Below are 23,258 nucleotides of genomic sequence, written 5' to 3'. Positions count from 1 at the left end.
TGGTTTTAAAGTTACTTCCACGTGGCATAGCCTAACCGAGGGCCGTCCAGTCGAGAAACCAATAATGTAATTTGCAACTAGCTGCAGAAATCCTGTCACCACCGTGAGATTGCTGTAATCCCCATCCCCAACCCTTGCCCTTTCAATGCATTTTTGGGGTGATTAAAACAAAGTTGCTCCGCCCCCGCGTAAAACGCCACAGTTTCCAAGGAAATTCGTGCGCTAGAATGGGTAGATCTTTATGACTTTTAAGAAAATAACAACCATTGTAAAGGAATGTTCATTTCAACAGTTACTTTGGCCACCCTGGTCGTCATCCCGGTACTGGTGAAAATATGCTGCCCCTACTTTTGGGACGATGTTGTTTACCTTAAGGATTTGCTTCGGATTCTGGTCACGTTTGTTTTACGCAGGAAGAGGAGACCTTTGTTTTTAGCCGTGGACCGTTTCATAGAGCAGTCTGTCTTGCATCCTAAAAGGACATTCATCTTGTTTGAAAACAAATCATATTCTTACCAAGACGCTGACAGGGAGAGTAACAAAATTGCAAATGCATTGCTGGCACATTCCAACTTGCAACCAGGGGACACCGCCGCCCTGTTTATGGGGAACGAGCCCACCTTCATGTTCACCTGGCTGGCACTGGCAAAACTCGGCTGCCCCGCTGCTTTCCTGAACCAAAACATCAGATCCAAGTCCTTGCTTCACTGTTTTAATTGTTGCAATGCGAAGCTGCTTATTGCTAGTGCAGGTAAGGCAACTGAAACAAATGAAAACATTTGTAAGTAAGACGTTATGGACCTTCACTTCATGGATGGAGTTCATTTGATATGCCATAGGCCTGTAGCGACAGGTCTGTTGTTTCTGCTCCGTCAGAGTAATATAGGCCAACCCCCACTGTTAGATAGATCAATAATTTCACAGGAAGCTGGTAGAGCCTGATTTAGGGCCTTGTTTACAAACTCGTCAGAAATATATATTGTTACTTTACCTTACTTACACCATCATTCAGTGGTAGGCCTAGGCTACACCACACACACACAAACACACAGACACACACACACACACACACACACACACACACACACACACACACACACACACACACACACACACACACACACACACACACACACACACACACACACACACACACACACATGCTATTTCATGGTTTTAATCAAACATGATTTATTCATGGCTTTCCACTTTATCCAATACACTGCATAGGCCAGGCCTACAACTGTATTTCTGCTGGAATAAGTGTAGGCCCAAATGCCTGTGATCATATTAGACCTTCTGAGTTTATTACATGATAATGCCTTGTTCTGCCAGAGCTCCAGGGTGCTGTTAAGGAGATCAAGCAGGCTCTTCAGGAGAAGGCTGTCGCCATCTTCATTTTGGCAAAGGAGACCAACACCGCCGGTTTCACCAGCTTCACAGACAAAGTGGAGTCTGCCAGCGATTTTCCCATTTCCCGCTCTCACCGCGCGCAGATCACCTTCACAAGTCCAGCAGTTTACATCTACACTTCTGGCACGACAGGTAGGTCACAATCAAGTGTCACACTTGATGACTGTCACAGTAACACAGCGCAGCTGTTACATGATAACTGTGATGAGAAGAGTAGAGCAGAGTAAAGTACTTTTATTAATCCTGAAGGAAATTAAGGTGTCTATCAGCTTACATAAATACACAAATACAAAACATACACAAAGAACTTATACACATAATTGTACATTACAATATAAGTATAGCACACTCCTGAGTACCACCACGCATGCTCTATCTCTCTCTCTCTCTCTCTCTCTCTCTCTCTCTCTCTCTCTCTCTCTCTCTCTCTCTCTCTCTCTGTTGGGGCAACGCTTTTCCCCTTTGCTACAATAGCAACATTTAGAATTGCAAGCAAGGACATTCACGCGTCACCAATTTTGCAGTCGGGGTGACGCTGCTGCCACACTCATAAGCTTCGGTGGGTATAGGTTTCCATAGCAAAAAAATCAAGCCTTACTTTCATAACATCAAATACAGGCTACACAGATATGATGACAGATATGTCCCACATTAGGGCAATCCACCCCACTCCAGATAGCACTGTGAATTGCTTACACACCCTCTTGTGTGGCCTATTCAGTGTGTGTGTGTGTGTGTGTGTGTGTGTGTGTGTGTGTGTGTGTGTGTGTGTGTGTGTGTGTGTGTGTGTGTGTGTGTTTCTAGGCCTGCCCAAAGCTGCCATGATCAGTCAGACGCGTCTGTTGGCTGCGCTGGCCGTGCTGGCGTCCAATGGGGTCACTGCAAGTGATGTCATCTACCTCAACCTCCCACTGTTCCACACTGCAGGGTTCCTCATTGGCTTCATAGGAACTATTGAGACAGGTAAGTACATCTCCCAACCAGGCAGACAGGGTAGTCATGGGTAAGGGGTTAGGGAGTCAGACTTGTAGCCCAAAGGTTGCCGGTTCGACTCCCGACCCGCCAGGTTGGTGGGGGGAGTAATTAAGCAGTGCTCTCCCCCATCCTCCTCCATGACTGAGGTACCCTGAGAATGGTACCGTCCCACCGCACTGCTCCCTTGGGGCGCCATTTGGGCTGCCCCCTTGCATGGGTGAGGCATAAATGCAATTTTGTTGTGTGCAGTGAACACTTATGTGCTGTGGAGTGCTGTGTCACAATGACAATGGGAGTTGGAGTTTGCCAGTTGGGCTTTCACTGCTTTCACTTTCAGGTAAATCGCAACCAAAGAAGGTGGATCTAACAAGAAGCGTCATTTTTTTTCTTTTCCGGTATCCACTTTATTTCGGGTGAACGCCCCTTTAGGAGACCTTCGGTTAGGAGACCTTCGGAGTCCTGAGTTTGAGAATCAATGAAGTCCCCTTAGCGCTGTAGATGGCGGTAACGCAACGTCTTGCGCAAACACTTCAAAAAGAGAAGAAGAAGTAAGGGACAACGCCCCCTTAGGAGACCCAACTTGAGCAAACGCTTTTGCATTGAGTGGGTGTGTTTTGCGTTATCTTAGTTTGATTCAGTATTTTTGTCGCAGCCATTGCCAGGAGCGGTCAGTAGTGGCAGGGAGACCAGGCAACTGGCCAGGCAGCACCATCTCAAAACTCCGCCCCAGACAACATAGCAAAAGTCACCAATTACTGTACCTTTCAACGCTGTTACCACACTATTCCAATAATAACATGGTATTATCAGTAGTTTTACAGTTTTTTTCACCGGTTTTGCAACTTTTTTTTCTTCCCGTTGTTATTTAATTGCAAGTGGATGATCTTCAAACAAGGATAACTGGCATGGCATCTAGCAGGATGGTAAAGAGTCCAGCACTAACTAAACTAAACTATCTGCTTGTTTGTAGAGGTGTATAATGTAGAAGTAGAAGTAAATTGTTTATGTAAGTACAACAGCAGTACATTGTAGTACACAGTTGGCACTCCAGTTATTCCAATGAACTCCCAATGTTGATTTTAACTTTTTTTAAACTTTTCCTTTAGTCCTCCTTCTTCTGTACACAACTGTGCTCATTTAAATCCCTAACCAGGCTATTGTTTATTCCAGGGGTGTCAAACTCAAATTGACAGAGGGCCAAAATCAAAATCTGGAACGAAGTCACGGGCCGAACTCAACAATTATTATTTTTTAAATGGACTAAAATAGTGCACATACATTCTTTGCCATCATCTTTGTTAGTTAAAATGTGTCTGCACATCCTGTGACACAACAAATTTAGTGTTACACTATACATTAATGGTGTATGTGGGACAACTGCAATACACATTTGAAATGGTCTCGCAGGCCAAATAAAATGGCTCCGTGGGCCAAATTTGCCCCCCGGGCCTGAGTTTGACATCCCTGGTTTATTCAAAGATCTGGAACTCCTACACAGTAAATGTTGTGGTGTTAATTCAACACTTACAGAGTTCATTTAAGTCCAAATGGACTCAAATGAACTCTCTAAGTGTTAAATGAGCTCTGCAGAATTTACTGTGTATGCACAGCCAGGTCCCAGGTGCTGGTGAAGTGCAGTCATCAGTAATCCACAGTAAACAAGAAGGATCACCGCACACTGGTGGACTTGATTTTGCGGCTTTTTTAATTTAGTGTTGTTAGGTGAACAACGCGTTTCGCCTTGCGCTTCGTCAGGTTCACAGGCTATTGCGTCTTTGGGCAACACACTGAACTCAATTCTTCCCTCCTGAAGTGGTGCCTTGTATCGCAGCCTCTATCACGAGTTTGTGAAATGTGTGTGTGTGTGTGTGTGTGTGTGTGTGTGTGTGTGTGTGTGTGTGTGTGTGTGTGTGTGTGTGTGTGTGTGTGTGTGTGTGTGTGTGTGTGTGTGTGTGTGTGTGTGTGTGTGTGTGTGAATAAGGTGAGTGTGAGACACCTCAATGTGAGCGTTTACGCCCCAGAGTATAGGAGGAATACATTATGTCAATACTTACATTTATAAATAATTAGAAATTACACAGCGTGAAAAAATCAGATTCACAAGACAAAATAACACAGCCAAATTTGACAACACCTGGGGGCCGTTCATGTCCCTCTTCTCCTCTCTTGACTCCTCTGAACTCTCTCCTCTATTGACTCCCTAAGCCTAACTCCCACCTTGTCTTGTACTTGTGTAACCCTGCTCTAAAATCCAGAGATGTCCCCCCCAATCCTTCCCTTAGTGTTCCCTATTTGTTTTTTGTTTTTTTTATATTGTTTTTATGTAATTATTGTTTTATTACTGTTTGATTTTGTGCTTGTTTTGTTTTTCTCTCTTTATATTATTTGTATGTGATTTTTGCAGTTCTGCATTCAGCTTTGCTGTTTACTGTGGGGTGGGGATGGGGGTGGGGGGAGGGGATTTCTCATGTTACATTTCCTCTGGCATTTTATACATTCTCTTGAAAAGATAAAATAAAAACAGAGTTGGGGGGGAAAAAAGAAATTACATAGCGCCCCTGCCATGGGCAAATGGTAGGGCACTTGTCTACCATGCGGCTGACCTGGGTTTGATTCCCAGGATCCCAGGTCCTTTGCCGGCCCTTCCCCATATCTCTCTCCCCACTCGCTTCCTGTCACCACCTTCACTATCCTATCATAAATAAAGACCAAAAAAATATCTTCAAAAATATCATTTTTTTTAAAAAGAAATGGCATAGCACAGTCAAACAGGTGCCATGCAGAAAACCAATATGGCTGCACTGCAATGGTGAGATAGGGATGTTGTTAGGTTGTAGGGAAGTTTTTTTTCAGCAAACAGCTAAACATTCCACAGGCAGAACATGACCCACTGTGAGACTAGTCCAACACCACTAGACTGGCTATTGCCAGCATACTGTATATCACAAGTCAGATATAGTCTTGGAATCATACATTCATATTCATTTTCTCAAAGTGGAGGTCGATCTAACCTATTTTAACCCATTTTGTCCCTAAGCCCTTTTTGGGAAAGGGTGCCCTCTGCCTATTAAATCCTAAATATCTCAGCCTCCGAAGCACATACAAACATGAAATGAGTTACATTTAAAAGCTAGGACCCTCGTTTTGCCTTAGAATGTGTTCATTCAGCTCTAACTTACCCACATTTTTAATAAAACAGCTCAAATCTCAAAATCCTGAATGCAGCGTATATGTGTCTCCAGGACACAATGGGTTAAATACTACCTATAGCTTCTATTATTGATGGATAACTGGTTTCGTATCTGATGTCAACATGGATCCTCAGGAATAAACACACCCACCAGTTTGATCCTCAGACAGTTTTTGGATTTTGGGGGGGAGGGCTTGATCCTCATTTGGTTTGTCACACAGATATTAGTAAGAGAGGATGAAGATTCAGAAGTCTTGAAGAGGGTGTGACTTGTGTAATTTTGCTTCGTGTTGATCTTGTGGGCTGCCTTGTCCTAATTGTTAGTGATTTGGTCTTGGAATCAGACAGTTGCAGGTCCAAACCCCATGTCATCCGTATCTGAAGTACCCTTGAGTAAGGGACATTGCTCCAGGAACTGTTACACATTTTCTTTACCTAAATAATTAATAAAAATCGCTCGGGATAAAAGCATTCAGCTAAGTGTAATGTTTTAAAAAGTGTGCAAATCTGTGGCCTAGGAAGTCGGTGCTGGTATGTTCAAACACCCACTGGATTGGCTGAAAAGAGAAAGAGAAAGGGCCCTTTTATGTTCCTCAGCTGTGTGGATTAAGTAATCGCATAAAAGCTGTTCCTGCGGGAGAAAGAGAGAAAGAGAGAAAGAAAGAAAAGAGGTGGTTGGTGTCACCATGGGTCAGCTGTTACCAAGTGGGTTAAAGTTCACATTTCTTGAGTTGCTATGTACAAGTCTACTGGTCAAGACTGACTTGGTTATGCAAAAATGCAGGGGTGTTGGGGGCAGCCGTGGCCTAGTGGTTAGAGAGTTGGTCTTTCAATCTAGGGGTTGCTGGTTCGAATCCCCCCTGACCTCTCCCTACACCTCCATCCATGGCTGAAGTGACCTTGAGCAAGGCACCTAACCCCACACTGCTCCAGGGACTGTAACCAATACCCTGAAAAACTTGTAAGTTGTAAGTCGCTTTGAATAAATGAAAGCGTCAGCTAAGTGCAATGCAATGCAATGTAATGTAATGTGTTATGGTGGCCTTCAGGGCTGGGCTGACCATCTGGCATAGCGGGCATTTCCCGGTGGGCCCTGCCCCCTCGTGGGCCCCTATTTTCAGAAATGTAAAAAACATTTTAAATTTTTTTTTTTAAAAACATTTTTTTCCACATTTCTGAAAATAGGGGCCCACGAGGGTGCGGGGCCCACCGGTGAGTCAGTTCTGCGGCGCTAATTATGAGGAGTAGGCTTTAAGCCAAAAGTGCCCGGGGCCTATTTCTCCCCCGGGGCCTATTTCTCTCCCAGTCGGGGCCTGGTGGCCTTTATGATATGGTTGTGTTTGCCTTTTGGTTTTAATGGCAAGAACAACAATAATGACAACTCTTATCATTGGAATATTGTTATTATTGTTGTTTTTGTCAAGTCCACCAATACATGGGTTCTCATTTTTTTTGTTTCCCCCTGGCTGCGCAACACTGGCTGCACACAACTCAACCTCTGATTGTTGGAAACAGCTGTCGGTCAAAAAATGAGCTCACGTGGTTGACTGCCAGTGTCTTGCCCCTCCTCACAACACAGTGTTTATAAACAAACAAAAAAACATGTATACCATTTTAGTTGTCTTTTCAGTTGTAGTCCATTGTTAGATTAGAATACTGCACACCTGAACGCTTATCCTCAGTACCCCTCCCTCTACCTTCTGTTTACCCATTTTCGTCATAGGTTCGTCTATCGTCCTACGGAGAAAATTCTCAGCTTCGCAATTTTGGGACGAATGTAGGAAATACAACGTCACTGTTATCCAGTACATAGGAGAGGTCTTACGGTATCTTTGTAACACGCCAAAGGTAAGATGCTCAACAATCTCTCTACAACCAAACACTACACAAAATATCTTACAATACTGTATCTATGTAACACACCAAAGGTGAGAGGCTCAATCTCTCAATCAATCTCTACAACCAAACACACTACACTAAAGTGAATGACAGCTACCTGAAATGACCCAATCTCTTTCATTTACCTTACTGAGTCGTGTACAGGATGTTGTGGTGTTGGAGGAGGACTACACGTGAACCTTAAATTTAGCCCCCATACATTAAAGAGATAGATGCTTTCGCTCCATTGCTGGCAATGCTGTCGCTGCCGCCTGCGTGTAGCCAGTTCTGTCTGGTTTTATGGACTTTCGAGAGGGGGGTCATGAACGTGAGCCTGTCCCTGTCCCTTCCCCTGTGACCAGGGGTGGAGGAGCAGAGGGGCAGGCCAGGGGCATTGGGGCCAGGAACCCCGGGCCTCACCACTCTGGGGGGGGGGCCCCAAGCCAATAGCTTTCGACTGCCAAACATCTCACAGGGAGCCCCTTCTACGATATTTCGTGGGCCCATTGCCATTAACGTGCACATTTCTATGCTGAACAGCAAACGTAGTATTTATCAACTATTATACTTTTAATATACGTTATTTATAGCCCATTACGTTCCAGCAGATTCCAGCACGATATGTGTCAGAGGGGGCCCTCTGACTCATCTCCCCCCCCCCGCCCCCCGGTCACAATACCAGTGCACCGCCCCTGCCTGTGACGCGGCCCCAGCAGCCAGTTCCAGACAGCTGTCTCCCATTCAGGGGCGTACAGTAGCAGCAAACTGTGGGGCGGGCCCTACGTCACAATCAGCTCCAATGGACCCCGCGGCCATATATCTACATAAATCAGGCAAAGTGTGGGCCCTCTATAAACATGGGGCCCTGTTGACTCAGTCACACGTTACCCTCCCTGCACAACACCCCTGCTTCCCAGCATGCACTGCAGACACACACAGGCCCTCTTCTCTTCTCATGGCTCTCCCACATTCATATGCACATTCACATCAAGCACAGCTGCTGCGCAGAAATAGATGTAACCTTAAGAATTTAATCTTTTTTTTTCGAGCAGAATATAGCAGAATGTACCACTGCCACACTAGTTTTTTTTTCTCCCCTAGTGTTACATTGAATGTGATTGGGAAAAATGCTGCCAGCTGTTTATTCTTTGTTCTTAAAATAGTGTGTTTGTGCTTTTCTGTTAATAAATCATATTTTAAAGCCTGAAACATATGACCGGGAGGGGTGGGGGAAGGGTTATATTTTGGTTCCACCTGGGTGTGGTTGGGTCGCAACGTAAAACATTCTTTCTTTGGATGTTGAAATTGTATCTAGCAGCAGAGAGGGGGCTCAGATCGCACTTGATCATGTGCCTACTCCCTCGACCCAAGAATGTCTACAGACTTTAAAGGCCCAGGCAGGCCCACTCTGGGAATAGCCACCAAGCTCTTAAGCCTGAAGTCACTAGGTTCACGTTCAATCACTGATCAATGTTGATAGAATGTTTGTTTATTTTTTTACATTATATTTGTTTATATGCAGAACTACTAGTCACTGTTAGGGCTTGGTTTCTTCCGCGATCCAATATCAATTCGTGTAAGAATGTAAGAATACAGGTTTTTTGTTAGGGATATTTGACTTCTTTCTTCCAAAAGACCCGTTTACCTATATGCATGACCATAAACAAGCACTCGTGACATTAAAAAACGTGTTAAAAAAAAGTATTTCCAATGTGTTGGGCTTGCTATGGCTTTGTTTACATGCTGCCTCCGCAACCCAGCAGCACCTGACTCAAGAAATACCTACTGAAGCAAAAGCAGAAGTTTCTAGAAGTACAGTAGCCGCTGAAACTAAAAAGATTGCTGAGATACCTGCTGACGCAAAAAAGATTCTACAAATACCTGATGAATCTAAAAAGATTCTAGAAGTAGCTTCTGAAGATACTAATAGTCAGTGAATAGGCCTACACGACGGATGCACAGTTCACGACTTAATTGTGAGAATAGCATAATTCTGTCTTTCATGCATCATGTGGCTATCCTAGACAGCTGTATTGAAATATGATGATACATCAAGTTCCTTTACATTTCCATTCATTCACATTTAATTTAGGCTCATTGCCCAAATGTCTTATAGCATGCGCTATACTGTGCCAATTGCGCTCTAGTAGTAGGCCTACCCACGACACTACTCCTCTATTTATAAACATTGGCTCGAGACGAGACATCATTCAAGTGACACGAGTCACCGCTGCAGCCGAAACAGCTTTATTACAGTGTGGTACAGTGTGACTGAAATTCAGGACTATTGACATTTGTGAGGGAGTTGGCGGCCATCCGTGGGTTTGAAGAGCGATATCACATTGGCGGGAGTGGGTACCACTCACCATAGACTCTAGTTTAAGGCAGTGGTTCCCAACCTATGGGTCGGGACCCAATCTATGGGTCGCCAAAGATCCACAGTGGGTCGCGAAGCCCTCTTGATTTTAAGGGGTTTAATTTTAATACCATATATAGCCCATGTTGAATAAGTGACAAAGCATTTAAACTAATATATGCATAGAAGCAACAAAATGTGATACATTAAACATTTATTCTATATTTGACTTTAGACAAATTGTGGAATAAAATGATAACTAATGAGTTTTCGCCGGAAACAGAGTATCATGTGACTCCCTCTTGTGTGGGCGCTCGCACGGGTGGGTCACCACAGCTTACAGCGGTAAAAATATGGGTCCCTGAAGAAAAAGGTTGGGAACCACTGGTCTAAGGTATGTGCACATGCACGCCCCATGGAGCATTCACATGGCTGTCCCACAGCGACGCGCCCCGCCCGGAGCAAAAATAGACCCCTCTTTCCCTCCTCTTCTCTCTCTCTCTCTCTCTCTCTCTCTCTCTCTCTCTCTCTCTCTCTCTCTCTCTCTCTCCCCCCACTCAGCACAGCTGGGGATACCATGTCCTCTGGCCTTTCCAAGAGAGAGAGAGAGAGAGAGAGAGAGAGAGAGAGAGAGAGAGAGAGAGAGAAATAGGTCATATGTGAGGACCTTTATATGTTTAACAGCATGACCAGATGTGCATTTATGGAATTCATAATCAATAATTAATCATTTCTTAAATCACAATCACTACGTTTACATTACATTTTAAATTCTGAATTCATAATTCAGACTTAAATAGTTCCGTCGTGTTCCCTTTGATTTTTCATTTAATTCTGAATTAAGGTATTTACGTGACGTTTTCAAAGCGGAATTAGGCCTAAGTCTTATTCAGAATTAAAGGAAGTTAATTCAGAATTAAATGTCCCATGTACGCGTAGCAAATGAAGTATCACACCTTTTTTAATTGGGATATTTTGAGTTAGACACACATGTACACTGACACACAGGCAATGGAATTAATATTTACCGGCACGTTTTTTCTTTCAGAAAGAAAATGATAAACAACACCAGGTCAGGCTTGCTATTGGCAATGGCCTTCGTGCAGACGTATGGAGGGACTTCCTTGATCGCTATGGCAACATCCGGGTTCGAGAGTTCTATGCTTCCACGGAGGGCAATGTGGGCTTCGTCAACTACACCAGCAAAATTGGGGCCATTGGCCGGGTCAACATTTTTCACAAGGTAAGGTCTGCTTGGACAAAATAATAAGCAAAATGTTGAAGCTATTTACAACTACGGTCAACTGAAAAGTTTGTCACTCTCATTTCAAACAAAAACATCAATAACATCAAACAAATAACTTTGATTGGGATTTTTGTTGTCAGTGTGGATTTTTCTATTTATTTTGGAACTGTTGAATAACAAGTAGGCCTATTATGTTTATTGTCTCAGAAGTTTTTTAATATCAAAAATTATTTTGACCATTACACTTAATCTTCAAGGCACTATTCCCGTATGCCCTGATCAAATATGATCTGGAGAAAGACGAGCCGGTTAGAAATTCCAATGGTCTCTGCATTGAAGCTGCAAAGGGTGAGTTGATGTGCATCATCATCATGAAATGAAGTTTACGAAGTTGACAAATATGAAGTTTACTTTCATGTAGCTTAGACGAGATGCCAGCAATGAGTGTCTTTATATGCAATTCAGGGGTGAATTTCTCGAAACCAAAGTTGCTTACTACATTAGCTACTTTGTTGCTTTCAATGCATTTTCCCATTTCCCATTTCCCATTCTACCAAAGTTGCTAACAGGCTAACAACTTCCCTTTTGAGAAACTCACCCCAGTATCCCAAATATGATTGGAATATTAATATCCGAATTTGTGTTTGAACATATAAACACCTTTTTCTGACCTCAGTATCCCGAATAAGCCCTTATTTGGGATTTTGAGAAATGGGTATATGCTAGGTGGAGTATTCTGAAAGAAGCAGAGGTATTGATGCATGGAAACACCTGATCCTGGATACAGAGGCTTCCCATAGAACAGTGGTGCTGAAACTGTGGTACGCGTACCACTGGTGGTACTTGAGACATCTCTGGTGGTACTTGGAAGAATTCATTTTTTGTGCATTGATTTGAAGGCTGATCAAGTTGTTGCAGTCAAAAATGTCTCTTTGGTCTCACAAATGTGTAATATATTAATGCAGAATAATACAAGGCAAGCAAGAAATGTAAAAACAAACTGAATGTGACCGTAGCTGTTGATGCCATTATGAACCTCTCCTGTATTGACTGGCAAAAGTGAATATGGAAGGCCTTTGCTGCGATATTCTAATGTTGGTTGTCAAGGTGGTACTCGGGGAGCTCAATATTTTCTCGGGTGGTACTTCACACAAAAAGTTTGAGAAACACTGCCATAGAACGTTGTGTCTGGTATCCAGACTACATGCATTTTGAAGAGAATCTTATAACGGCCAAGGGTGTAGACCGGGATGTAACAATCTGTACTCATATAAACACTTCCACCCAAATTTGATCATAACTGGGATAAGCCTCATATACTAGTCTCAGATACTGAACTGCATATAAACACACTCATTGTGTCTCTCACTATTGCTGGAAAAGCTCAACTATATTTTAAAAAAGCTCAACAACATTGCTATGACATGACCAATACTGCCCTACTAAGGCAAAAGACAGTAACTCACCAGAGTGTGAAACTGAGAAAAATGATGTTAAAGTTATCTTAAAATAAATGAATGTCACCACAATCTGGTTATAGCTACAAAGCTGTAATTTTCACAGTTTGTAGTGTATGCCTGCCTACATCTATTCATAAAAAATAATTTTACAAATAGTTAACCTTTGACCCTTTTTTGGAAGTTACTGTGTTCTGCCTTAGCATTGCCCCCGGAATGACAATTAGTCATACTAAGGCAGAAGACAGTAACTTCCATTTAAAATCTGAATAATAAGCAACAAATACAACTTTCACATATAATTTAAGCAGTATACACACTATTAGAGTCATTATGACAAAATGTCATGTTTATTAACATATAAATTGTTAATAATAATAATAATAATATAATTATACATGGGTTTTGTGTGTGTATTTGTATTTCATACTACCTCAAATAATAGTTACACACATTTTCTAGCAGGCTGATCATGTTTCATAATATAATAGTTTCATTTTTTAAATTATTATTTACATGACTGAAATTTAAAGAAGGAGTTTTAACTGTTAACAGATGAACAGTAACTGAAGTTACTGTGTTCTGCCTCAGTTTGGAACATCAGAGTTCCAGAATTCTGCAGGTCCAGAGCAGAAGGCAAAAAGCAGTAACTGAAGTTACTGTCTTCTGCCTTAGTTTACCCAAAGGATTTTCAGATTGCTTTACTTTACACCTTTTTTTACCCTCAAAACAACTGATTTCAAACTCCATGTTTGTTCACATGATAAAACTGATGCTTATTATTGCAAATATGACAAAAACTAATTTTTGAAAAATTTGAAGTTACTGCCTTTTGCCTTAGCAGGGCAGAATAGCTCTTAAAGTGTTTATGAAATGAAAACAAACGGTCATTCCCATTAAAGCCTTGTTTTTTCTGATAGCATCGATGAGACTTTGAACCCAATCATCCTGGAGGAACTTGTGAAAATGGCAACTCAAAGTGTGAATTCTGTGAAATTTGGTGTGACTAATGAGCTGGGCTGTGACATCAAAGAGGGGAGTCCCTGGTTTGCTAGTTTGGCGATGTGAGAAAACAACGCACATTTGATGGACCCACATCTTATAAAGGAACCAAAATTCTGATACAAACATCAGCGTGTCGAAAAACCACACATCCAACCTCATGAGAAAAAAAAAACAGCAGCTCAAATCAATTTCAGAGGCACTGATACATCTGCAGAAAGTGACATGTCTGACAGGTGAAGTGACGATTGTTGACATAGCCTGACAGTTCTTATGATTATGATTACGGTTGCTAAGGGCGCTTTGCCATGACCCAAAGATGACATGGCGTGTGTATTTGTTGACAAATGGGGGGCATTTTGATTCAATTGCGCGATATAGTGTGATTGAAATGCATGTAGGCTACATGCAAAAATATCAACTAGAGAAAAAACGGAGGTATTAGGCTGTTGGAAAAACACCTAGCCTGAGTCCTCAGCATATTTTTAGCGTTTATCATTATTATTATTTTTTGTGCTCAAAGTCACAGGCGTTGCGTGTCCCTCAGCCTGACTCTGAGGACGAGGTGTGTCCAAACGTCAGCCACACATGCACCACAATACTAAAAACAAACAATCAACGCTTCAAAGTAGGCCTACACTATGTGCATCTCCGTTTATTCGCTAAGCAGTACTACAGGACTTTTTCTAGGATTTTTTTGACATCAGGGAGCATCATGGCAGGTTACAGGGGGTGAAGGGGGGTGTTCCCCCCCATGAATGAGAAATTAATTAGGGGCGCTCAAATATATATATATAAAAATAAAAGTATGAGGGTGCACCCACGGAGGTATGAGGGTGGAGCGCCCCTATTTCCCCGCTCAGAAAAAGCCCTGAGTAGCCCAGTCTGTGAGTTGGCTGTCCTCGACCGAGAGCACCACGCTGATGCGCGGATATCCTCCCAAAACCAATATATTGACCAGTTGAATGGCAATCAACAAAAAGTGCATATTCCGAGAGCATTCGCAACGGTTTGGCATGTAATGTGCATTACCCTTTCCTGAAAACAACATACAAAGCAGATGGACAAGGTAAAACAGGGGCAGTTTCAGTCTGCACGCCGGCGATGTCAATTGTTGGAACTGCTTGAGGCAATAGCATTCTCTTCAGTCCAACCATGCCCGCGACCTCCACATTTGTGGGTGAAGCACAAGGGTGGAAATGTGCCGAGCACAACAGTGACCACAAGCTTGCTTCAAAACCACGCATTGGATCCACAGAGCCCTAGCTTGATTTAGCCTTCTCCTTGTTGGCCACAGTTCCATCATTCTTCACAGAAGGGAACTTGTGCAAAGATATTCCTTCTGTCAAGTAGCCATTTTTGCAGCTGGCACCGTTCGGCTCTCCAGCAACACACTGCTTGACACTGCGCTTTGTTTTGGTACTAGCCGCCATTGATCTGAACAAGGTGGAATGAGGTGAACTCACCCCTTCTATGTCACGCATATCATTTGCATAAAATTTGCATGTCACCAAAAAAACACTTTTTGGGAACGTTTTAACATGACTTTTAGGACAAAATATCACCCAGACAATATCCCATTTCATTCACAAGGCTTAGAACTTTCAGAATCTGTCCTGGAAATGGTCAAATTCCTTTACTTTGTTTTCGTTTCATAAACTCTTTAAGTAACTGATGAATACTTGGTCATTACCATTTCCGATACCGAAAGCTTGTAACATTGTAACAGCAAGAAAATAATCATTATTATGCATAGGACAACTAAGGCAAAGTGCAGTAACTACATATTTTGTCAAAATTGAGATTAGCCTAAAACACAAGCCTTAATCAACTCCTTTATCTTGTGACAAATTGTGTCCTGTTATAGAGATATTGCTCTGCCAAATATGCAGTAACTGCGATATCCAATCTAATACCAATACTTTGAAGGGGATTTTCTCAGTTTCTCAGTTGGCATAGTTACTGCACTTTCCCAATCAAAGAACAAGCACATCCAGTGACTGGTTTCGGGTGCAGGTTCAAAAAAGTAAATCCATTAGAAATGAAGAAAAACCGCACACAGATGAACTCCCATTTAAGCCATTTTTAATGCGTGACGTCATGCATTAAAAATGGCTTAAATGGGAGTTCATCGGTGTGGGTTTTTTTCTCCATTTCTTATTGTTACTGCACTTTGTCTTTGTAGGGCAGCATAAGTCTTTTTCTATGTGGTGTGATGTTGGCTGAGTTACAATTGCCGACGCCGTAGTCAAGTCAAGTCAAACACAAGCAGGTAATTGGAGTGCTTCTGGGTCTTCACCTTTTTTCCTTGGTGCTCATCAGTGTAGGGGCTCTCAAACTTGGTCCAGGAAGACAGATGCTGAGGCACTCAAGGTTGCAATTTTTTTTACTTTTTTATTTGGCTACAATGCCTACGCGTTTCGGCCCTTATGGCCTTCTTCAGGGCGTATCCTTTCGGCCCTTATGGCCTTCTTCAGGCCTATCCAAGGATACGCCCTGAAGAAGGCCATAAGGGCCGAAACGCGTAGGCATTGTAGCCAAATAAAAAAGTAAAAAAAATTGCAACCTTGAGTGCCTCAGCATGTCTTCCTGGACCAAGTCAAGTCAAGTTGGTTTGTGTCCATACTGTCCCTCTCCCAACTCTGTGTGGCAGGAGAGACAGGGCTGCTGGTCTCCAGGATCACCAACATCGCCCCCTTCGTGGGGTACGCCAACAACCGGCAGCAGACGGAGAAGAAGAAGCTCCGAGACGTCTTCAGGAAGGACGACCTGTACTTCAACAGCGGAGACCTGCTGAGGGTCGACCAGGACAACTTCCTGTATTTTCAGGATCGCGTTGGAGACACCTTCAGGTTGAACACCTACTCCAAACTCAAACGTCTCAATCGAAGAGGCGCTCAAACGCAGGGATAGTTGTTTGTTGTCTTTTTCGGTGCACATAGAATGATAACTTAAGTTGTGATAGGCCACCACTCATCTGTTTAGGTGCAGGATTCAGTATACATTTCGGTATAAAAAGAAGACAATCCGCACACTTCAGGTCTATTTTTGTGCAAAGAAACTTTACTTGACTTGCAAGCTTTCGGTCCTTAGACCTTCATCAGGCAGAGTGCACATAGAATAAGGTGCACATAGAATAAAAGTCATCAGATAGGGTTGAAAATAGACAGCACTAAGGGGGGTGCTGTGGCGCAGCGCGTTAAAGGGACAGTTTGGTCAATTTCAACATGCAGTTGTAATGCTCACACTACCCTGGACTTGTCAGTGCCTGAGATTTTTTTTTCTTCTTCTTCAGCCGTTTCCGAGATCCTGCTCATTGTAATGGGGGCAGCGCTTTGTTTACATTCCAAAAAACGTTTTTATTTATTCCCCAAAACATCCAAAAGGTTATACAACATCAGCAGACAACTAGCAAACAGCAGTACCTTTTGGGAAAATATTTGGAGTTGGCCTATGTTTCATTTTTTAAAAATGTAAACAAACGCTGCCCCCATTAGAATTGCTCATATCTCGGAAAGGGCTGAGCCGAAAAATGTGGCATCACCAGGTACTGACAAGTCAAGGGTAGCGTGAGCAATACAACTGCATGTTGAAATTGACCAAACTGTCCCTTTAACACACCGTACCATATGCGGGTGACCCGGGTTCGCGTCTCGGCCTGGGTCGTTTCTTGGCCCTACCCGGTCTCTCTCTCCCACTTGCTTCCTGTCATCTCTTCACTGTCCTATGTACATTAAAGGCATAAAAGCCGCCAAAAAACATAGAATAGAATAGAAAAATAGAAAATAGACAGCACTCTCTTGCTTGTTCTTTACGAAAACATTCAATGCACATAGTCCAGGTTACACTGAGGACGGCTTCAAGCTGAAACATGTTTGTGTAATGTGGACATGATGTATTAAATGTTTTTTATTTATTTATTTATTTATTTGCATATGGGGAATGCCTCTTGAGATGTAACATCTCGTTTTCAGCAGGGTCCCCAAATGTTTTAGTAAAGAGAACAAGCAAGTGAGTGCTGCCTGCCTGCCTTTCCACACCAACTCCAACTCCCTGTGCGTTGAGAAGAGACAGACCAATATTGATTGTCTAGTGTCTCCCTGTGTGTCTTGTTGCTTTTTCAGCTTCAGATATGCAATCTACTGCAGATCTGCATTGGTGTGCGTAAAAGTGTGCATGTCATGCGTAAACCTGCCTATCCTCCTTCGCCTTGCATCATCCAGCTGAACGAGCGCAATATTGAATGCAGAGGCATACTTCTACTCTCTACTTTCATTCTGCACAAACACACACACACAAACACGCACACAGAGTGTGTGGTGTGTGTGTGTGTGTGTGTGTGAGACAGAGAGAGAGAGAGAGAGAGAGAGAGAGAGAGATAGATAGAGATAGAGATAGAGAGAGAGAGAGATTGTGGATAGGTCAGTGAAAATCATGCAAGCCCATGGTACCGTTATGTGTTACATGTTACATGTTACAGGTTACATGTTAGTGTGATGCACTACTTCACCCTTAATAGTTGATATTGTTTATGTTCTTTTAGACATCCTGGCTCCAGAAAGCTATTTCAGCCAACTATTTTTTTCCGAACTGCCTAATGCCGGTGGTAGAGTTAGGCATGACTATTCTCCACTTTCCTTGACAGGTGGAAGGGGGAAAATGTTGCGACAACAGAAGTCTCAGACATGGTCGCGATGATCGACTTTGTGAAGGAGGCCAACGTATATGGCGTTCAGGTTTCAGGTATTCACTTTGTCACCGTTACCTTACAAAACCCAGTACGTTTCAGCCATATCAATTATTGGTAACACTTTACTTGACGCCGGTGTCATAAGCATGTCATTACAGTATCATAATAGTGTCATAATAGTGCTATGCCTGTGTCATAAACATTATGTCCATGTCATAAACATTTATGACTGTTGGCCTTAAGTGACATTCGGTTATGGCAAAGACAATGTTAATGACTGTGTCGTGACACTATTATGACACTGTAATGACATGCTTATGACACCGGCATCAAGTTAAATGTTCTCAAACTCAATTGTTTTATGTGCTAAAAAAAACGGTTGTTATGCTTCTGTTAGGCCATGAAGGGCGAATCGGGATGGCTGCTGTAACGATAGCAGAAGGAAAAAAGCTGGACTGTGATAGAATGTACAGCCATGTTGTCAGCCATCTCCCGGCGTATGCCCAGCCACGTTTCATCAGAGTCCAGGTAAGGCTTCTGACCTTTAGTTCCCCTACGTGATAGATAGGGCTGATGATGATTGGCCGTCAGCCATCTTAACACATAACACAATTGGTTAATAAGAAAAAGTGTCTGCCAAATGCAATGCAATGTAATGTAGTAGGCCCTGCCGTGGCCAAGTGGTGGGGCACTCGTCTGACATGCGGCTGACCCGGGTTCTATTCCCGGCTCGGGTCCTTTGCCCGCCCTTCCAAGTCTCTCTCTCTCTCCCCACTTGCTTCCTGTCACCACCTTCACTGTCCTATCATATATATATTTTTTTTTAAAGCACTGTAATGTAGTAAGGCTGCAATCAAAGGTGCGTCCTTTTACTGGCTTTGAAAAATGAAAATGTCCTGCCACTGTGAAAAGATGTCTGGTTACCCAAACACAACTGCGTAGTGCTTACCATGATGTGATTGGTCAGAATGTAATTTTGACATTTACTTCTGACCAACCACTTTAAGTTCTGACATCTGGGTAACCAGTTGTTGGTGAAACCGACAGCACCATAGTAGGCCATCTGTTTGTAAATTTAACACAAATGATTGCATTAATTAGCTTATCTACCTGACTAAAGAGGTGTGCTATTAAGGCAAAATGGTTGCTTGAGGTGGAGAAAAACATCTGACAGGACTTTGACTTTCTGAATGTGTGGTATCCATGATGCCCTCCTCTGGTTGCACTACACTTCCCACAATTCCCGGTGCGCTGCTAAACGGATGATGCTTCCCTTGTAACAGAATGCCGTGGAGGTCACCGGAACCTTCAAGCAGCTGAAGAAGAAACTGGTGGAGGAAGGCTTCAGTCCCGCCCTCATAACAGACCCCCTTTACTTCCTGGACGACAAGAAGAAGAGCTATGTAGCCATGACTGAGGTCCTTTACAAGGCAATCGTCTCAGGAAGCATAAAACTATGATATTGTGCATACAGTTGGTTCCATACTAATAAATGTCCAGTACATTGTGCTGCACAAAAAAACCCAGAACGTTTTTATAGTATAAAAACATCCCATGTAAAAGGTCCATTCTGTTTTCAATGGGTGCAGCATTTTCAGTGGGTACTGCACTTTTCTGCACATCACCTTGTATGACTTGTTTGGCCAGTATTGCCAATGTTCATCTCAGGGATAAGAGACTGATAGTTTGCCTTAAAAACAACACTTAATGGCCCTACCGTGGCGCATATGGTAGGGCACACATTTGCTCTGTGGCCGACCCGGGTTCGGTTCCCGGCCCGGGTACTTTGCCGACCCTTCTCCGTCTCTCTCTCCCAACTGGCTTCCTGTCACCATCTGCACTGTACTATCATGAATAAAGTAAAAAAGACCAAAAACAACATCTTTAAAAACAACACTTAATGCCGTAGCGTAGCCTCTTAACACTTGTCGTTCCACCAGTTGAACGCTATAATGGTCACTGAAAAAACTTTACAATCACAGTGCCACACCACTATGACAGACAGGGCCCTTTAGTAATACAGTACAACTTGGTCATTGTCATTCTGGTAAAAGCTAATTTATAACAGGGGCCGTGTTTTACTGGGTTAACAAGATTGCATCTTTTTTCTTATTATTATGTCCTATTTTCATTGCAATAGAAATGATGTTCATGGTTGCACTGTGGTGGTAAATGTGCAGATTGTGCACACATCCACGTCAAATACTCCCGGCCTGACTGATTTACCCTACTTGACTCAAGGACAATTCCAATTCACTGATAGTGTATCTCATAACTTTGCAGATAATGGTTAAACATTGATACAGCCAACTGCAGTAGCATTCTAGCGGTTCATAGCTGTGTGTGCGTGTGCGTGTGTGTGTGTGTGTGTGTGTGTGTGTGTGTGTGTGTGTGTGTGTGTGTGTGTGTGTGTGTGTGTGTGTGTGTGTGTATGTGTGTGTGATGTGAATTTGGCAGTAACTGGTGTAATCTAGTGATGTTGTAGGAATTGGGGAAGGTGCAGCATAGTGCCAATATTTTACAAGCAAATTTGTGCAAGAAAATGTACAGCGATTGTAGAGTAAAATCTGATTTATTGATGACGAGTACTGTAGATTGTAGATGGTTTGTGTTTAATGCAACACATTCTTAAAATGTTACTGGACATGTTTGTTACATGTTATTTAACCCATTGACGCCTAAGCCACTTGCAAAAAAGGGTGCTGAATGCCTGAGCCCTTTTTAAGAAAAGCTGCCCTCAGCCTATAAAAACCTAAATATCTCAGCTTCTGAAGCACATATAAATATGCCCTAAGTTGCATTTAAACACTAAGACCCTCATCTTTCATTGGAATGTGTTCATTCATCTAAAAAAAACATACATTTAAAAAAAACTTATCTCAAATCTTATGAGCCTGAATGTTGCGTAATGTAGCTGCAGGCGCCAGGGCCAGTGTTGCGCAATGCAACATCAGGCACCAATGGGTTAAATGGAATTAATATTTAGATGTCAGACTATGTACACTATTTGTCCACAGTATCATTCCTATGTAATGGATGTGTTAATGGCGCAGTTGTGCTTACAGTCTATATCCATCTCACATCACAATCAATGAATGTTACTACGGTCATTCTCCAAGTTAATCCACCTTTTCTCACAGATATCTGTGAACATTACAATTTTTCAATAAATCAGAATACTAATTTCTTTGCTTTTGTCTGAGTGTTCTAATATGATTTCTGGTCATTTGAATATGTCTGATCTCTCACTATCTTTTGAACAGGCAAATATTTACAGTCAATATTTCCATATTTTTCAAGTGACCAGAAGAGGCACCTCAATTAGCATGCACATAACTCAGATGCCTAGTAGACACATGACCCCAGCTAAGACCGAGGGCGCATTCCAATATGCGACCTCCCGTCCTCCACTTGTCCTTGTGGCCTCACCCCCCGCATCCGTGGAGAAAACAATACAATTTCCCAGCTGTCAGCCTAGCCACAATGACTTATGAGGGACTGTTTTTCCTTCACCATCCAGTTTGCAAATGAGAAAATGACTTTCCAATAGAACTTTTTGCGAGATATTGAAATACAATCCTGTTATCAGTGATGTCATCAAGAGGTATTACTTCCTAGTACGAGGCCACAAGAACACATGGAGGACTTAAGTCTGCATATTGGAATGCACTCCTTCTCAGTGGCGGCTGGTAGTCTATCAAACAGGGGAGGCTGTTCAATTCTACAATATGTCCAGAACGCAAAAAAAAAAAAAAAAGGGGGGGGGGGGTCAATTTTGACACACATCTTACATTGGTCCTGAGCCAAATATGGCCTCACACACTAAAGGACTCTTGTTGAAACAAATTTGTTAATCATTAATCATTATCCCCCTTGTAGCCTATTCATAGGGAAATGTTTTTTTTTTTTTTTTAATTATTATTATTATTATCATTAGGCCTACCTCCACCACATAATGATGTGATTGAGTTTGCCTTCGTTGTCTTTGTTCATTACTGGGTGCACGGCTTAACTTACCACTAGAGGTCGCAAAATCTTTAATTATTTACCAGACATTGCCAACGCAGTAGGAAACAAGGACTCGCCACTCACGGGACTTGGCAGTTAACCAGTTGGTCAGACACCACACCACGAAAGCTCAAAAGAAACGGTTGTTCTTCCCTACCTTTTTCACCAAGTCAATATTAGGCAGTGCTCTGCTCTGCTCCTTGATATTCATTTTCTCCTCATAAGGACGACTGGAATTCGCCAGAATTTAATCCACAATGCTTGGCATTTTGCATAGCTCTCTAGCTTTCTTGCAAGCTAGCCCTAACGAAAAGTAGGCAACTTCAACTTTTGAATTGGGAGATTAAAAAGGATAAGGACGCGCCACTATTAAGACTTTATTCGCAACACTAGGTTTACAAGAATATGTACACAAAACTGGAGTACACCGCAATGAGTAGCTTCCCCACTGGTTACCACCACAACGAAACTTCTCAGTCAAATTAATAACATATCCGCATTTCGAAATGAAATCAACTACTGTAGCCTACTGACACGGGGTTCACCCAATCACAAGTCGGAGCTCCAGTCTCCGGTCCCTCCCCCCTCCTCTCTCTTCTCCATTCACTCCCAGTGAGGCTCAGTCTCAAAATCAAAAAAAATTCACGGCAATAGCCAATGACCGTTTAGCATTTTTCCATTGAAAAAGCATACAATCCCACATGCCATTGAAGTCCATTGAGACTCGACTCGCTTGCGTTGTCTTGAGCGGAAAAAAACTCGTGCTAGCCTCGGGATCGTATTACAGATTGGTTTCATCTCTAAGTTGAGCACACGCATTTTCTATGGAGCTGGGTCTGAAATAGCAATGTTATTAAGTCGTGTAAAGCATTAGTTTACATACTATTCTCCGTGATTTTGGACAGGAGGCGGCGCCTCCCTTGTACTCAAGGAGGAATCGCCTCTGCTCCTTCTGTATCCTCCTCCCAGCAATCCTTCATACTACTGTAGTTCTCTCTTTAGCTGCACTTCTACGTTACACCACAGTGTGGCACTACAGCCCA

At 42.7% G+C, this 23,258-nt stretch overlaps 1 protein-coding gene across 1 annotated transcript; it reads left to right on the top strand.

Annotated features, from left to right (window-relative positions):
* The first annotated feature begins 214 nt into the window (after positions 1–214).
* zgc:158482 (uncharacterized protein LOC100009650 homolog) lies at positions 215–21,394 on the top strand. Its single transcript, XM_063188364.1, has 10 exons — positions 215–751; positions 1,336–1,545; positions 2,218–2,376; positions 7,302–7,426; positions 10,861–11,055; positions 11,316–11,406; positions 16,171–16,369; positions 18,163–18,260; positions 18,605–18,735; positions 19,491–21,394. The coding sequence occupies exons 1-10, from the start codon at positions 277–279 to the stop codon at positions 19,665–19,667; spliced, it is 1,860 nt and encodes a 619-aa protein (XP_063044434.1). The 5' UTR covers positions 215–276; the 3' UTR covers positions 19,668–21,394.
* Positions 21,395–23,258: the final 1,864 nt, after the last annotated feature.

Source organism: Engraulis encrasicolus, chromosome 22 (assembly GCF_034702125.1).
Source record: "Engraulis encrasicolus isolate BLACKSEA-1 chromosome 22, IST_EnEncr_1.0, whole genome shotgun sequence".
Lineage (NCBI taxonomy): Eukaryota > Metazoa > Chordata > Actinopteri > Clupeiformes > Engraulidae > Engraulis > Engraulis encrasicolus.
The sequence above is the reverse complement of the archived record's forward strand: the minus strand, read 5'-3'. Positions and strand labels throughout refer to the sequence as shown.

Bases quoted from the DNA above. Each gene is read 5' to 3' on its own strand.
- zgc:158482 (XM_063188364.1), top strand. From the start codon at position 277: ATGTTCATTTCAACAGTTACTTTGGCCACCCTGGTCGTCATCCCGGTA. The intron at 752-1,335 runs GTAAGGCAACTG...TTGTTCTGCCAG, and splicing joins GCTGCTTATTGCTAGTGCAG to AGCTCCAGGGTGCTGTTAAG. The intron at 18,261-18,604 runs GTATTCACTTTG...TGCTTCTGTTAG, and splicing joins ATATGGCGTTCAGGTTTCAG to GCCATGAAGGGCGAATCGGG.